The sequence below is a fragment of the Nestor notabilis genome, unplaced genomic scaffold (genome assembly GCF_000696875.1).
Source record: "Nestor notabilis isolate BGI_N333 unplaced genomic scaffold, ASM69687v1 scaffold5115, whole genome shotgun sequence".
Taxonomy (NCBI): Eukaryota; Metazoa; Chordata; class Aves; order Psittaciformes; family Psittacidae; genus Nestor; species Nestor notabilis.
The window spans coordinates 22,494-41,149 of record NW_009927744.1 but is presented as its reverse complement, the minus strand read 5'-3'; the positions used below and the strand labels follow the sequence as shown (position 1 = coordinate 41,149).

At 38.6% G+C, this 18,656-nt stretch overlaps 1 protein-coding gene across 1 annotated transcript; it reads left to right on the top strand.

Annotated features, from left to right (window-relative positions):
• The first annotated feature begins 326 nt into the window (after positions 1-326).
• LOC104405454 (transmembrane protein 117-like) lies at positions 327-18,178 on the top strand. The gene is given in 4 exon segments (XM_010014180.1): positions 327-381; positions 9,161-9,234; positions 9,568-9,697; positions 17,538-18,178. Coding segments are annotated over 4 exon segments (900 nt in total).
• Positions 18,179-18,656: the final 478 nt, after the last annotated feature.

Here is an 18,656-nt window from a genome sequence, read left to right as displayed (position 1 = left end):
AAGAATGTGCAAAATAAATGCTCATATAACATATATCCAGTTCCACTTGTATTGTAGATGGTTGATGGCAGTTTGGAAACATATTCCAGAGGTACTGATATGCAAGCTAAGCTGATTTTGTTTTTATATGCATTACTCCTGAACTTTATGTGTTTCCTTATATCATCTTTTGCTACCCAGATGTGTTTACATAATGCAAACATAATGTATGCATTTCCTACTGCCGCCCCAACTGATAGCAAACAACCTGCTGTTAGTTCTGGGACAGATGTGCTTAATGGCTACACTACAGCTTTTGAAGGTAAAACTGAGGGTAGAGGGGGAGCATGGAGGAGGAGTTCTGGGATGGGATGAAGGACAATGAAGGCAACTCATTCGCAAGTACAGTATGCTGCCACTGCTAATTCTACTAGCAAGCTACAATGCAGGGCACAGAAAATTATTTTAACTTCAACTAAAAAACAAGAGATGGAGCTGGGAAGACTAAATTTACTATATCATATTACTGTTGTCCCTGAAAAAAAGACTTAAGTACAGATAGCCACGTTTTGCTAAGTCAGTTTTTCTTCTTTCCACATTTGCACACAGTTCCCTTTTTCTTTACTTATATATATACTTATATATTTTCTTACATATATTGATATATTAGTTAGTACAAGTTATTAGGAGGAAAATAATTTTGGAGAAGTTAGTACTGATTTTTTAGAAGGAATCTTTGCACTGACCTGTTTGCAAACCCCGCATTTAAATTTGAGACACATTTCTCCTTGCATTCCATATGCATCTAGTGTTTTTACTTTGTGTCATCCTCTTAAGCTCTATTAATTTTTTCATCCTCTTAAGCTCTATTAATTTTTTCAGTATCAGTCACATGCAGCATATAATCATGGTTCTTTTCTTCAATAGAAAATTAATATTACTGTTTTGATGCCTTAATCACATGAAGATGAACAAGCACATGTGTAATTTACAGTTACAGCTAAACCAGAACAAATTGGAAGAAAGTTTTGGACTGAGACCATTGGCCCAAACCTGCCACTTCAGATCATGCTTAAAGCCAAAGGGCAAATCTGTAATTTGGTTTGTAACCAGCCCCAAATTTTCTCAGAACAGATGATGGTAAAACTCTTCAGAGCACATATGATTTGAAGGAATTTTGTCCAGAACAGAATGGCTCCTGTCCTCCATTTCTAATATTGAGGCAACTGATTTATTTTCCATCTACCATGAGTAACATACAGTAATCCCCTTGCCCCAGACACTCTTCATTTCTATTACGTCCCTTTTATTACATTGCAAAGCTCATACTGAGGAAAATATCTGCTCGGGTATTTTACCGCAAATCTATCTTTGTGGGCTTAGGCAACGCTATAAAATACCATTAAGATCTGAGTATCAGACAACAAGGAAATTCATATATGTGGGTATTTAGAAAGAGAAAGGGGAAATATAATTTTGAATGCAGCTGAAATTAGCTGGAGACAGTTGCCTTAATGCAAAATGACTTCAGAACTCTAAGTGGAGCTTACTGTTCTCAAATAGATACAAATGTCATTAGCAGTCTTTACAAATCCTGAAATGCTCCAGATTTCATATTACTGTTCAGCTGCAATGTGGGTATGTTTTCCACAATGCAGTGGTGTGTGTATTAGTGTGTATGTACTCATATCATTGAAGATGATTACATAGCAATGTATTTAAAATTTATTTTTATTCTCCGCCTCATAGTCAGATATTTGGTCTTCTAGGGTACCAGAAAGACTGACTGGTCTGTTATAAGTGATTTCCCTTGGCAGCAAGCTGTAGCCTGAGTAAATGTGTAAATATACGTATTGCATATTATTAGTTAATATTCATTTCTCCAATTGACCACAGAAATGTCTTTCATAAAACGAGCCACTGAGGTAGTTAGAAAAACCATTACTACTGACTTGCAGGTGGTTTAGGGAAGTTTCATTCAGGGAATAAGACATAGTAGCTTTAGATGAACTGATTTCTTTGTCTCTTACAGGTACACAATGTTGTAACATTACTACTTTATTTAGCAGCTTATCAGACTCAAGAATCGACTGGAAGAGCTCACACTGGTGTTTCTCATCCAGATGAATTACTTGATTCCTATTTAGCTCAACCAAGATTAGACATGAGTGAGACAGTAAAGCTTACAAAAACTGAAGAAACTCAGAGAAAAAAATAGAACATTTACCTTTGGGCAGTTTTAATCAGCCTTTTCAGCAGCTGTGAATAGCTAATCAACAGGCAAGAGTGAGTTACAAAGAGGAACCAAGCAGCGTCACTGAAATCTGTGATGTGTCACATCTGCCTAATGGAAAAGTGGTGGACTTGCTCCTAGGACATCCTGGGTATGCGCAGGGACTGTGCTTAGTGATGTCTGCTGCAGCTTTTGCATGGATGAAGTTGTTAACCTTGCTCCTCTTTGCCTCTCATGAGTAGCTGAAACTTAAATGGTAGATGTAAGAAAAAACAGTTGTTGCCCTCAGTGGGAAATGGTGATTACTGTTGTTCATGGTCACTACACATCTCAAGATGGGAGACCTTCTAATGTCTATTCTTCCTTGTGTACTGGATTGTTTTCAAACACATTTAGTTCCTAACATAACAGAAAGAATGGATAGGCATTAATTCTTAACTTTACTAGCAATATCTGTTCTATCAAGGAACCAGCAATGGTCACTAAGAACTGGGGAAGTATTGGGCTAGATGATCCTCAAAGACAACCAAAGTACAAGTCCAGACCTAGAGCATGCTAAAGAAAAGCCAAGAGTTATGTCTTAGACAGGCAGGTATAAGCAATAGTGACTTCATTGGTCAGGATGACAGATAATCAAGACATGACATCCTCATGTTTTCTTGTAGCAAAGAAGAATTATAAAGGACAATGAGAAAGGAGAAAGCTCTGCAGCTGATAGGAAACTGCACAGGGGAAAGTTTCTTTAAATAGAGAAAAGATTATAGCCTGAATTTATAGACTGATTGAAGGAGTAGGTGTCATATAGACTGTACCTAGAGTAGTGAAAGATCTGAAGGGATTCAAATATGAAAGGAAGTGGCCTATATTTTATTTGATCAAAGAGAAAAGTGACAAGGTCAAAGAAACAGACTAGAAGAATGGTCTTTGCAGCAGCATTTCTGTATCACTGGAGAACTGCACTTGTGAAGGCCAGAGGGAAAGATGCCGATGTAACTGAACAGATGATGAGAGCCTCAATAAAAATTGTAGCTGTGGGGTTTGATAGGAATTGTCATGTCTGTCATATGTTATGCAGAACAGATCTGCAATATCAAGACACTACCAGGTTGTGAAGGGTGAATAGAAGATGATACCCAATCTATAGTCACAGGGGAGAGAAAGGGAGTGCTGTCTATCACAAATCAGGCATCTGCCCATGGGTATAGGCATGGATATGGGTCTTTCAGTGAAATGCAAGTATTTTTATTTTAGGCAGTCTGAAATGTTGAGATTACTTTGAGCTTGCTGTGGAAAAGCTAAATATCAATTTGGACATTTCGGTAACAAGGGTCAGTGTTTTGAGGACATGTGCATGCACAGCTTTGTCTACACTCAAAATGCATTAATGTGTAAATTTAAAGTGCAGAGACCAGGGCTTGTTTGGGACCTGGTGGCCTGGGAATTGTTGCCTTTAAATAAGCAGAAATGGATAATAGACTAAAGGATTCTGTAATGATTTTTTAATGGAAGGAGTCATTCAAGGCCAAGCACACATTTAAAAAGCGGTCATATTGGTGCTTTAACTCTCAAAGAGGGAGGTATTACTATCGCCTTATCATTTTCTCAAATAAGGGAGAAAATGAGCCATACTTGCAGGGCTAGTTCTAGAGAAAGGCCAGGAGCTTGATGAAGATAAGCAAAGACTGAGGAGAACAATACAGAGATTACAGGGAATGACAGTAAGGTTGTGGATATGTCCGTGCCTTACATTGCCACATAGTTCAGGTTCTTTCTATACCCATGTCTAGTGCTGAAAGCTGTCTTCAGTCTTCTGTCTCAGCAGCTTGGAGCTCAGCTGAAGCAGTTACTCCAGTGTTACAGTGGACTTTCCATATTTTGAATTCTTTGAATAGAGACTGAGACAAAAAGTGTAGCTGTGTTTGCAATTAGTGACTGTGCCACAGTTCCTGATGGGGTTTCGTGATTGTTGTTGCCAATCCAAGCAAGTAAAGCCAAAAGAGATTAGCAGATCAAATAAACCTTTCAGGACTTGAAAACTATGAATAGATTAGCACTGATAATATCAACATGAAGCAGGAGGTCTTTTGAAGAGTAATATGTCATCTCTCACTGTGGGAGCTATGTAGTCCCACTGACGCCATACAAGTACAGGTGATAATCTTAAAAGTAGATGTATATTTTTCGTTTAGTGATGGCTAAAAACCTCAATGTCTATCAGACTTTCTTCTTAATTTAACTAAGGTATTGTCAAAGAACAGGAGGACAGAAACTGAGCAGTGGATTTCATCTCACAGACATGAAAGTGAGTTCTAGTCACGGCTGCTGACTTTTCTAATGTGTGTCTGAATGAAATATGTAAATGATGTTTGCACTTTAGCAGCTCACAGCTGCAGACATCTCAGCTGAAGACATCACTGCAAGTTGCAGCACTGCAGTGAAGTTAGAGATAGCCACAGAGGAGTCATGCCTCTGTCTGTGAATTCCAGCTGTTCATTTCTTACTTCAAACAATTGCAAAATATATAGCCAGTGCCTCTCATTAAATTTCCTCTAGCTGTCTGCCTGTCCACCATGTTCTGAGAGTTGAAACAAAGCTATCTAAGAGATGCAAAGATACCTGAAAACGCAGAGTCTTCTATTTCACAAGGTAAAAGGATTTTAATAAATTAAACAAAAACTGCTATCGGCAGTTTCTGGAACACATATGTACATTCATATATGCATTTTCTCAGTTTCTTCCCTCTATTTTTGTTTATTTATTCCAAGGGCTTTACAGTACAAATGTTTTCCTAGCATTAAATATAGGATATATCATCACTACTTAAAGCAGAAATATACAGTGCTCTTTTTTCCTCTTTCATGATTTTATCTGAACAGTGTTTATATTATTTTTAATGTTATTTCATATTTACTTTGTAACAATAAATTTATTTTGAGCTATATGCAGGAGGAGAGATGAAAGCACATTTGTTAACCATGAGTAGTTACTGGGTTTTAATCCCAGTCCCATCTTCTCTGGCAGTTTTCCCGGGGTGGAAAGGGGATGGCTGAGGGATGTGGGGTTGTGTGTGCATGTAGCATAGGTGAGCTAGCATTGCCCTCCCAGACACATTGTGATCCTTGCTGAGTCCTGCTGGCACCTGGTCCAGGTCCTCTGGGGTTGGGAGGCACCACCCAGAGCCTGCAATAAAGGCCACCAAGCAGCAAGGAGCAATCCCACAGCCAGCCAGGGTGCTGAGTGCTGCCAGCATGCCCCTGGGCTGCCTCAGCGTGCAGCTGGCCAGGACCCCTGGGGCTGCTGTGTGTCCTGGCTGGGGTCTCTTTTCCTCAGGTGATGGCAGAGAGGGGCCAGATCATACCAGAAAGTGTGGCTTTGATGCTCAGTTACCATTACTAAATATATCTTTTACTGAACAAAATATCAAATCAGGGCTGCCAACTCCACTGTAGGGTCTTAAATCAGTACCTGACATTGCAGCAGAGAGTGTATGCATTTGTTTGGTGTGGGGAACTTGAAACAAAGGGAAGAAAACCAAAACTATTATGATGTCTTTTGCAGCATCCAGTTTTGTCTGTGCTTCTGGGTTTAATGAGGTAGCTGATGGAAATCACAGGTGCTCCCTTTGCCCATTGCAACACTAGGATGAACCCCTCAGCGATCTTAAATTCATCCCCTGGCTGCCCTTTTCTCATGACTAGAGTGAAATGAGGCAATAACCTCATTTGATTTGCACATCTCACAAAACTTGCCAGTGAGGTTAGAGACCTCTGTGCAGCTAATTTAAGCCTGCTGGTTCTGGGTTGGTTTCTTGTTCATGAACTGCACAGAGGTATGCTGCTGACCTACCAGGTTGGAAACCACTGGAGTAGATGAATGTTAGAAATATGATGCTGATGGATTTAAAGAGGAAACAATCTGTTTGTGCGATATGAGTTACAAATATGAACTAACAGTTTGGTTGTATGGCTTTATTTTTCAAACTCTGCCAGTAGAGATGCATTCCAGAGATGACATTTTGTGCCCAGTTCCTAGTGAGATCCCAGATGTGTCAGAGTACAGGCACCTCAGCAATAGGGACTAAAGCTGATAACATGAACTTTACATAATTATGGGCTGAGAACTTAAAGAACATCACATATGTCACTCATGTCCTGCCAGGCACATTGAATTTCTTGGGAAAATAGTTTTAAATAAGTTGTCTTTTGCTTGTCAGTAGGAAAAGAATGGTAACAAAGTCAAAATGGCCATTTTGTTGGATTTGGATTTGACAGCCTAATACTGGTGTTAGCCCGAAAAGTTAATAGTCATCTGATCTTCTCCTGCACAATAATAATACTACAGCTATGTGTCCACAGGTGATAATGTCACTACATGGACTGTAAATGCTCATATCTACCAAAGCTGTGAGCCAAATGAGTCCCTGAAGGCTATTTAATCACCTGACTTGAAATTTCATTTTCCTAAGTGCTGTGGCTGTAATGACTTTCATGGAAGTCGGTAGATTTAACTCATTATTTTAGTTTCCTTTTTTTAATATTGCTTTCAAATACTTTTTATTGTGATTTGGTTTATTTTGTTGGTGTTTTTTTATTTTATTTGTGTATTTCCAGTGGGACTTTTCTAAATAACAGATTTTATAATCATATGTGTTACATTCAAAATGTTATTTATGGGCAAAGAAGAAACACCTTATAGATAAAGCCAAGAGCTTATTATTAGCATCATTTATATTTTAACAGTGTAATCCAAGAATCATTATTAGTTGAGATCTAATTACTACAGAAAATAATACTTCTGTGCAGAAAAAAGTTTCAGTAACAATAATAATGTCAATATTGTTCTACATACATTTCTTGGCTTCTAACCCTTTTCCTGGTATTTCATTCACCTTCGCCCTGCTCCTGCAGGTCCTGAAATAGGCAGTTTCAGTCTGCTGGGGATCAGTGGGGCATTATGGTCTATCATTGGCACCTGGAGTCCTTTGCTGGGAAGGATATGATGTTCATTGTGATGGTTTCTTTTCTCTCATTCTAAGACTTACTTGGGGACATTTTTGTGTTTGCTAACACACTTTTAGACCTTGCTGGTTTTTTCACTGATCTGAAGCTCCACTTGCAAGTAGGTTTACTCTACACAGTGCCTTTCAAATATGTGTAGATACTTCTTTGTTCTCCTTGTTGCTTCTAAAAGCAGTTTTGTCCAGCCCCAATCTGCATTTCTTTAGCTAAGCGCTAGTGAGTTGTTTATAGCTGTGAGGTCTCCAGTGCCAGCCTGCGCCCATCTCTCTAGCAAAGGCAGTACCATATTACAGGGCTGCAGGGTAACAGAGGTCATGATACAATTCAGGCATGCTTCATGCAATATGGGATATGTAGGTAGAAAATGTGAAATAATGTACGAATAAAAGGTAGCCATAGTTTAAGTGTCAGTATGTATGTTTGCTGAGACAAATAATACCGTAAATGGCATATCTGACAGAGCTGGCATTCCAGTTATTCATTATCAGGTAATATTCATACAGATCAGAAAAAATCCTAAAGTTTTTATATAGCTTGGATGCAAAGACACAGTCCAATGTAAAATTCTGTATGGTGGAATTTTATTTGTAAATCAGCAAAAGACACAGTAGGAACACTAGGGGAAGGCAAGAGCAGGAGGCCAGATCTATAGTCCCATGTTTACTTATTTCTAATGCAGCTCTCCGTTTGATTATCTTCAAGGAATATGTAATGTATTTCTTCCTATTTATTGCTGGGTGACAGTGTGTATGGCTTAACATGAGACACCAGAGATAGATATTAGATACTGTGAACTGGGAGCATACACCCATAAAATCGTTATATTTGGGCACTTTTTGAATGCCTACCACCTGCAAGGGGATGGTTGGAGAAGCAGTGTAGGGGATTGTGCATCCGGGAGGTTATACCTTGTGGCCAGGAATGCATGTTTGCATTAGTGATAAGGCAAAAGGAGAGCAGCCTTATTTCTGGTTTCTGCATCTGTAAATTGCCACTTTCTGTATCTCTGTGGACACAGAAACAGGTACCAAGGGTCAGGTTTTCTCATTTCTTGTACTCCTGTTAATCCATTTAACTCAGTATCACAAAGAGTTAATACAAATCAGGTGCTGTTAGTGTTTGGGCCATGCTATTACATACTGATAAAACTCTTCCATTTCCCTTCCACTGCAGAAAATGTTGAAGCACTTAACAATTCTCGGAAGTTAAGTTATATACAGTGATTTATCTCTCAGAGGTGATTCTTAGTTTTGAATAACTTCTTTCATTACCCTGGTAGGAAAATTTCAGCGTTAAAAAACTGGGGGGAAAAGAAAAGAAAAAGGAATTGGCAATGGAATTGGGAGATGGCTGCGCTGGAATGGTTTTCATGTGAGGGAAGCGCAAGTCACTTAGAGAGTTCCTCCCATTTTGTATTCCTTTATCTTGCTTTTAGTACTCAATCAGGTGCTTGTTGCACTAACTTGTGAGATGCAAGCCCAGAGGTATGCATGGGAACAGGGCCAGTATGTTTGTAACAGTAGATCACCAACAATCTGCAGTACAGAGAGTAAGCACTCAGTCAGTAATCCCACTGACTAGCACTATTGCTAGGCTTTCAGTTTTGGCTCTAATGAGCCATGCTGTTACACTCATTTTCAAGTGACTGATGGTGGGTGCAGATAACCAAGCGAAAAATTCCTTTAAATGCAGATCCTCCGCAGCTGGCTTACCACATGCTACCAAAGTATGCAAAATGATAGGTAAGAGCTTCCACATTTCCAGCATTACCCTGTCAGGTGAAATATCGCAACAGAGAAAACTGTGCTTGGATTCATTCAGGCAGATTGCGCTGAAGAGCCTGCACTTGCAGGGTGTTTATTTAGATGTATTAAGGCCAAATACAGGAAACACCCTGTAAGTTGAATACAGATACATTAAATGTTTGAAGGGGTCAGGCTTTCTTTGCCAATTTCTTACCTGTAAACTGTCATATTAGTAACAGAAGTTGTAATTGTACTGCAAGCTTGCTGTATAGGTATTCATATGCTTAGACAACTTGGTATTCATATGCTTAGACTACTTTGTACTATCAGCTGTTACAGTGGGTTCAGTATTGTCATTGTGAAGTGAACTTTTAAACACAATTGCATGGAGCTGAAGTAAAAATCATATTTTAATATCTAATATAAATAAGGTATTCTATTTCAAGTGGTTCAGTCAACCTTAAAGTAAGAAAATCCAATCATAGAAGGCTTACAAATAGAACTCTTCCCTTTTATTAATTTAAGCCATTTTAAAGGGCAAAAATATACTGTGAAAACTTATATTTAGCTCTTAACTATTTTTTTTTAACAGGACTGGGAGTTTCCACATTTTATGGGTGATGTTGAAGTGAATCTTCCAGGCTTACCGTCTGCACATATGCAGTTCAAAGTACCTTATTTCCAGAAGATCCTCAAAGAGGAGTATCACATACATATAACAGGTATGTAATGTTTCAGATTGTGACACAGTCACACAATTAACTGCTTTTATGTCATAAATGTAGGCTAACATGTTCTACATGTTCTTAACCTCATACATTTGTGCGTGTGTGTGTGTCTGTGTGTGTCCGCCCCAGATTGCTTTTTTTCTAGCTGTTTCTGTCCAAATCTGTATCATCCGTACATAAAGATCTCAGGAAAATGAGGGACCTGTATCTTACAAATCAGAGAGACCTGCTGTTTTTCATGGATTTCAGCAACTTCTTGTGACACTAAGTAATACCTAATGTAGCTTTATAGATCTTTTATCTAAAATTACTCTCCTGGGGAATTAGCAGCTTATTTCATCTTCAAATCTCTTATGCTTTCAGATGCTTTTGCTATGATTTATGCTAATATCTTTTCATAACTTCGGTCATTCTCATCTGGTAAAGGCCACTCATAACCATATTTCCATCAGTCATCTAACCAGAAGCAGACAGTTAAATAACCTCAAATAAAATAGAATTGCAGTTATTCAAATGAATGGTACATATAGATAAAAAAGTAGCTGATCCTTGCATACTGTGAGACAGTATTTTAATAACAGTAGGGAATGAAAAAGAGAAAAAGGTTAAATAGGGATAAATATTTTGGTTTTAACTTCAAGCTATGCAGAAAAAGCATAGCTCCTCTCTGTGCATTGGGAAAAGTTGGATAATAACAGCTAGCAAAAGAATGCAGGTGTGAATTGATGTGGGTCTTTAGCTGCTAATATAAACAATCACAACACGTGATACTGTACAGGAATAAGATAGAGGAAGATATCCAATGCCACAACTGTATGAAACTCCTACAGATCAGGGACAAAAGGAGCATTCAGAGATGACACAAAGATAAGGTCAAGGGCTAGCAGGTTAGTCACAAGCTCACCAGGCAGCAAAAGCCAAGGGAAGAAAATGTGCTGAGGAGGAAAGAATGATGAACCAAGGGCTCAGTCAAGATAGGCTGAATGAGGTCTCAGAAAAGGCATTTTCAGTAGAGAAGGTAGAAATCTGAACAAGCAGATTAAAAACCAGAAGAGAAGAGAAAATTATTGCAAAAGTTATGTGTTGGCTATTGAATGAGGGAAGGCAATTGGCCAGTAGGAAGTACGGATGGAGGAATAGAAAGTTTTCCAGAATTGCATGTAGGTGCCATGCTGGAATACTGAGAGAGAACAGTCAGTCATCAAGAGGAAAAAAGGACTGAGGCAAGTCTGAGCGAGACTGTTTGAACCACTAATGGTTTTGGAACAGGATGAAGTAAATGATCTCATGGTCAGTAACTAGAAGGTGTGGGGTGAGAGGAGATCGGATATGTACATAATGAACACATTGTCTCCCAAGTGAGAAAAAGATGAGGGGTGGGGGGAAAGAGGAGGAAAGAGTATAAGCATCAAATAGTTGATAAGAATTATAGGCATGTTAGTGAAAAATACTTTTTTCCTACTTCTCAGGACCAGACCATGGATTTGGAGGGGCTGAGTCCCACAATGTTCCCAGATGCCCTGCAGTTATTCCACTGTATAAGGAGAAGTAGTGCAATGGATGCACAGAGATGCATGAGCAATGACTGAGGCATGGTAGGATGGGTGGCACCATCACATACAGAAATGCAGACTATTATAATTAATGTAGATGAAAAACAATGGGTCATAAAGAGGGACTGAAGAGCAAAGATCAGTTTTGCATTGTAGAAGAGACAAGGATATTGATGGTAAACAGGGAAGAGCAAAGAACAAGCAACAGTAAAAAACATCAATTATCAGACCAGAAATACAATTGCTTGCAGTGCCACTGTTTGAAAACAGACCCAACTGAGAGAAACCAGTATTTATGCATTGTAGAGTCTTCTGCAGAGAGGACTAGAGGCCTTTCTGATTTTCTGGCAAGAAGGCATTCTTTTAATAAGGATGAGCTAATGAATAAGGTCTGAGGAATATTTTTCCCTGCTCAGCATTAACAAGATCCATTTATTAGATTCACTAGACAAATCAATCCATTTGACTGCACATCACGTACTCTGTCTACTGAGTGCCTGTTTTATCTTGGTGCTACGCCACCCTTTAGGAGATCTAATAAACAGTGATAACACATGGCGCAAGAACCTCCCTTTGGGTAAGTTTTGCTTGAGCCATCTGTTCTTGCCATCAGTTCTTAGGTTAGGGTATCATCTTGGATCGTTTTCAAGCTCTAGGTATTGTGTGGATGTGTAGATACTTGTAATTTTCTACTCAAACCAAGGAGCTAATAAAAGGAAGGAAGTACTGGTTAAATATATATATTTAACAAGATGAATGTAGTCCAGTCTAAGATGATGGTAGAGAGTGATGCATATGAATGCAACTGCAGCAGATGACATGGGGGGATAGGACACTGATAATGGCAGGAAGCTGCTGTATTTAAGCCCTGTTTAATACATGGAATCCAGAATGTTAAATTAAACCGTAGGACTTCTTTTTAGTAACAAGCAGGAAAAGAAGACTAACACCTGAATATTTTTTATTTTAGTACTTGCTATAGGGATAAAGTCAAGCTGTAAATCTATGACCTGTGCCCTGATTTGTAGAAACTAGAAACACTTTTCTCCCAAATAGCAAGGAGAAAGGAAGCATGGCTGAAACAATACTTACCATTTTTACCTGGGAAATTTTATTCTTTTACAGTCTGTTTTGGTCACTGTTGCTTGATATAAGAGCAGCCCTAGGATTCCCCTGAGCAGCCCAGTTTGATGCTGGGTTGCTCTAACAAGCAACAGTCCCACAATGAACCAGCTCAAGTAATGGAACATTCAGAGGAGTAAACCACCTTTCTGTTGGTGTGTGTTTAATGGCTTTGTGCAAGTGCCATACAGATGAAAGATTTCACAGTTACACACTCTGTGTTGCCAACTCTTCTGATTTTATCACAAGTCTTAAGACAGTTGCTTTTTTTTTTTTTTTCTATTTTGTCTTAAAGTCTTAGCTCCTGAATTCAGGAGTCACTGAGTTCATGACTATGAGAGAATTTCAGCTTTCATAAAAGAAAGCTTATGATTGCAGAGAAAAAAGTAAATGTTGCTTCTACATAAATCCGATGTCTAAATGGAGATAAATATAACGGTACTAAGTGTATTATTTTTAACCCATCTTGCTGCTTTAAACTAGTAGCATGCTTTCTTAGGCCTGACTTATGATTTCTGAATGGTGTAAGTTGGCAGTATTATCAAATTAACATCTGCAGCCTGTAGCTTATATGCTTCAGAGTAATCTTAAATTTACTATCAAAAACATATCTTATTTTTACTGGTAACTGAGTACCTCATTTTGCTCAAATTTTTTGCTTCTAGGAAGTCCTAGCAAGAATCTATTCAATATTAAATATTTTTATCCTGTTTTGATATCTGCTTTTATCTATGAACATCAAAAATAACTTGAATTCCTGCATCTGCTTAACTCATCTGGATTTCCCTTGACAGATGATTCGTTGCAAAGTGTGTGTTAGTGTGTGTTTTCCTTCTTGGGCTGCTGTTTATGAAAATACATAGTCTACCCTAGTTTCTGTAGTACCCAGGGAAAACTTAAAAGCAAATTTTGTTACTTCAGATTCTTTCATGGTTAAAAGGCATTATGGGGCCTGGCTGGTACCCTTTAATAGCGGCACTGGAGATCCAAGAGCACCTGCTGTCAAATGTGCGAATAATTTTCACATAGGAAATCTTAAGGTTTGGGCATCAAAACAGATGGGAGATTTTTTTCTGGCTGTTTATATACATGTTTCTGAGTGCTGATGTAGCCAGAGTGCCCTTCCACCCAAAGGAGAAATCATCATCTTCATTGGTGGTGAGTGCCTAGCATGGCTGGCTTGTGGAGTTAAACCAAAATGTGCTGAGATTCAGGCCAAGCATCACCTATACAGGGAAGCCTAAGGGAGCCTGGGCAAAACCAGAAAAGTTAGAGGTAAAAACAAAGCTGTCTGTACACACAGATGTGAAATAAGAGGATTTGCGGCTTAGTTCACCCAACAGTATGCATGTATCTAGCTAATAATGCTAACATGACAGAAGATATGAAGAACATTTCAAAGCTACCTGAGTGTTTTGCAGAGGTGTCTGAGAAGTCAACATTTCCTATACTAGCCTCTGGCTGTGGTTGCACAGCATGAGGCCACTTGAGTCTAGCCTAAATAAGTGGAATTTTCACATCTCCTCTTGACCTCAGGAGGGATGATGAGAACTGGCTTCTACATGAGATCTCTTTTAGAATATGGCTCTTCAGGTACAGAGTGGACATACAAAAATAAAAATGCTTCAGAATCAGCAGCTGGTTTGGAATACTTGGACCTGCAGGATCTGCCTCAGTTGCCCACTAAATCAGTGGCAGGTTGGATTGTGGACTGGTTACTGAACTTCTCATAAACCTTGTTAGACTCTTTTAAAATGACCACTGCCCAAACACCTTGTTCAGCTGGTGAAAATGGTTGCCTTTCTGGAAAAGAGAAAAAGAAAAATCCATACCTCTTTCACCATGAGAAGGCCCCTGGCATTCATCTGCATGCACAGTTGTTCAGCTTTGTCAGGGAGGGGAGAGTATTTCAAAGCAGAATCCCATACAGGCTGGTGTTCAGAGCATGATCCTACAATGCAGGGCCAACTTGCCATAAGTGGAGATTATTTACAGTCAGGGTTTCCCTTCTGGTGAATGCCCTAGCCATGAGGATACAATCCTCCTCAACAGCCATGCTTGCTCAGAAAATAGGGATCAAATTTTCATCCCCAAATAGTGATTGTAGCCTCCAGTGCCTAGGAAAAGGTTTCACATTTTACATCACAGCCTCACAAATAGAATTAATATCCACAGCTTCATAATATATTTGTTTTGACCCTTTGCAAAACTAAAAACTTGAGCTTGTTTGTGTGCAAGGTGAGACATCAGGAGTGAAGTCTAACTTATAAAGTTTATTTCCTATATATGCTTCATGTATGACTTCAAGTTTGCTATAAAAAGCATTATGCTAAAATTAAGTTGCAATAGACAATCATTTTACATACATGGATTATACACATGTATAATGTTAAAAGTTGGCCAGTATAATAAGTCTCAAAAGTTCCTTGTCATGAGGAATTACCATTAAATAGGTGTTTGTGAGTGGATACTGTCAGGCCTCTTGGTTCAGGCTGCTTCAACACATTTATCACTGATCTAGAAGGTTTCCTTGGTAAACTGGACAGGCTATCACACCTGCTAGTATAGCAGTCAAGTACATGTCTTGGAAGAAGGATAGACAGCAGAGGACACTATATTCTAGGAAGAGGCAAATACTTTCTGTAAGTAACTAAGACAGTGCTAACTCCCAGTGATTTTGTGTCTAAGGAGATTAACACAGCCCTTGGCTGCAGGGAATACTGAGTAGGAGTAGGAAGATGTCATTGTGTTCATATATGGTTATAGTGAGACTGTTACTCATATACAGTGTTTGGTTCTGGTGACAACAGTTTTCAAAAAAGAAGGAAAAATCACAGAGCTCATCAAGCATGACAGTGATGCAGGGGATGGAAAAATTGTCCAGAAATTAGAAATTTAAGGAGTTTTGAGAAGATCCAGCACATAACAGGGGCAGGTCTCAGACAACTAGCTGCCACTTAGACATACAGGTTGCGATTCATCTTAAGGGTGTCTGCATCAAAGCTGTTTGTCTAAGCACCCTTTATAGTCCACACTGACCCAACAACCCCAACAGCAAAGCTTAGGGCTGTGCTCCTGCCTGCCTAACTCTGTCTAGGAGCTGAGCAAGGGAGTTTCAAGTTCACGCTTTTTATGGAACAGGAATGCTTGAAACATATATCTCAGAGCAGGTGAGCAGTCAAATTCTTAATATAAGAGGGGTGGAGCCTTTTTTAGGCAGATGCATTTTAGAAGACATTCACAGTTATGAAATCACAATGTAGGATAGATGCTACATGAAGCCTGAGATCAAATACCTGGCTACCTCTGTTCATCATTTTTAGTGTTTTCTGCCAGCTTCTTAGTCAACTTCTTCACCAGCTGCAGGCTGCCGTCTCAAGTCTTACTCCTTAGTTGGCTTGCTCTACACGTTGCATTTAGGACAATGTGGTCACAGAGGTGATTGCTGTGAAATCCACTGGGTGCCATCATACCCAAAAGGAGGTAGGTCATGGCTCAGCACTGCAATGTCTAAGTTTCCATTGTCAGTCATAACTGAAACCTACAATCAAGAAAACTGTAACAGTGGTTTTTTGCCTATACAAAGGCCATCTTAATAATGTCCCTATTTCATTAGGCTTCATATTTTGATCTTTCAATTGTCTGTTTTCTCCCTACTCATCTTCTTTCTTGCCATGTCTAGATGAAGAGAAAGAGCAATACTAGTCCTGCATGAGTTTTTCCCCTTCCTACAGTCCCTAGGGTCTAGGAGATCTCTCCAGAAAATCACCAGTCTTGACTCTGCAGAAACACAAAGCACCACAGACAGTATTTTGATGGACGGTTGTTTTTGGATGGGCTTACGATACATTTTTCTGGGCAAATAATATGGAACAAGGAATTAACTTCGGAGCTATAAAGCAAGGGGTTAGTTTCTGGTTGAAATACAGAGTAATAATTTGATGAAAAATTATCATTTCAAAAAGTGCGTAAAACACAGTTGCTGAAATACAAGGTATTGACATTCTTACCCTCTTGGAGCACTCTGGTTGTACAATCTGAACACACAGACTTTTAGGAACTGGAGGCTGTTTATGCTTTACAAGCCAGCAGTTTAAGTCATTTGATAGGTACTCTGATACATTCATTTTCTATTTATTTCACTTGGAACATATTTAAATATGATTCCAGCACAGACCAATAGCATTCATCACCAGCAGGAACATTCCTTCATGCATGTCCTTTCATATAAAGCTGACTTTTAGATTTGCTGGGTTCTTGGGTGGTGCCAGTCATCAATGCACAGCTGATCTTAATATATGTCCAGCTAGAATATAAAAGGGTTGATTTGACTATGAAAATAGTATAATTTGTTTTGTGTATTCATAGAATGGATACCTGGAGTTCATCTATTCCAACACCCTATTCAAAGCAGGGTGCAATTGCATAAAGTTATCTTTAATGTCTTTTGGGTGCCTGGAGGAAGCATGCAAAAGAGCATTTAAATAATAAAAGGAGAAAGGTTTCCTCCTCCAGCACTGCAGGAGCTTAATGTCAGACTATGAGTCACTCCTTGGAGGAGCATCTCACTACATGGACTATAGGAAAAGCTAAGCTGACAATCAGCCCTTGCTATTTCTCGAGAGTGTAATATCTCTAAATCACAGTTCATCCAGTTGTCTCCACCTGAATATGTCTGTGCACCATAGTTGTGTATCAAACAATTTACATAATTACCAACCCCATAAACTTCAGTCATCCTTGGCATATAAACAGTTCCATCTAATACAGCCTTTTCATGGAAAACTTCCATGTGAATATTTTGTAAACCCTGGAATTAATGCTTCTTTTAGGTGTATTGATCTATGCCAGATCACCTAGTGGTCTAATCAACAGGTCACCTACAAAATGCAATGTTAATTCATTTGATATAATGCTGCTTGTGTTAAAAAATTATTTTATAATGTGACCAGATCTAATTGTGAAACGCTAGGGGATATTCAGGAAAAATCTATAGGGGGAATTTCATTACAGCTTTGCTTTATAGATTAATAAAAAATGAATGTGGGTTTGTTTTGGTTTGTTTTTTTTTTTTCTCTGAGTATCTTTTACATAGGACTAAATTTGTACTGATTCTAAAATAGATATATCAGATGACAAAGCTTTCTTTTTCCAAACAGGCAAATGGTTTAACTATGGAATTATCTTCCTTGTTTTAATCTTGGATCTGAATATGTGGAAGAACCAAATATTTTACAAACCTCATGAATATGGTCAATATATCGGTCCTGGACAGAAGATCTACACAGTGAAGGACTCAGAAAGCTTGAAAGACCTTAATAGAACTAAATTATCTTGGGAGTGGAGATCCAATAACACCAACCCATTGACGAACCGGACCTATGCCGAAGGAGACATGTTCTTGCACAGCAGATTCACAGGCTCTAGCCTTGATGTCAAATGCCTGGCTTTTATTCCAAGTTTGCTGGCTTTTGCTTTGTTTGGTTTCTTCATCTGGTTCTTTGGGCGATTTCAGAAAACTGATCAAGGCATGGAGAATTTAGACAAATCATACACAAGAATGAAACGAAAGTCACCGTCAGATATGGGAATGACACGAGAAAATACACAGGTGTTAGTAGAAGAACCATTAAGTTTTCAAGAACCACATCTCGTATCCATAAAATCAGACTTAAGTGAAATAGTTTTTAATTCTTCTCTCCTAACTTCTGAAAACTTGAACGCACAACTGAATGAACAAGATAGCCCTTTACAGCCAGTACCAGAGCCCTCTGTACCTAAGAATAAACCTGTGACATAAAGGCAAATACCCAGGAAAATCTGTTTAAATAAGCAGTTACTATAAGATTTCAGTTTTACCTTTTGTAAGTTAAGATTTACATAGTGTTTAGAATAAGAAACTCGACCTATACCAAAAGGTGCTCAGCATGCTTTTTCTAGGAATTTTGGTTTTTATTTGTATTATAGTACGTGCCTACTGTATATCTAACATTCCTTTATAGATCGCTTCCCAAAATTGCACAAGCTGTTTATTAATACATTACCTTAACTGTATAATAGTGTATTAGATGATTACTTGCAGGTATAAAATTCTACCGTGGTGGTGCCTTGAGACATTAAACTGTTTTTTAACTCAACACCAGATGTATAGCACAGTTCTTCTTATCTACTTTGCAAAGCTTTTTGTATATGGTTATTTTAAGTAGCATTTGGTGTCTTCACAGAGGAGATAAATATAGTTATTCCTAAGGAAGGGTTTCTGTTAGGACATCACAACT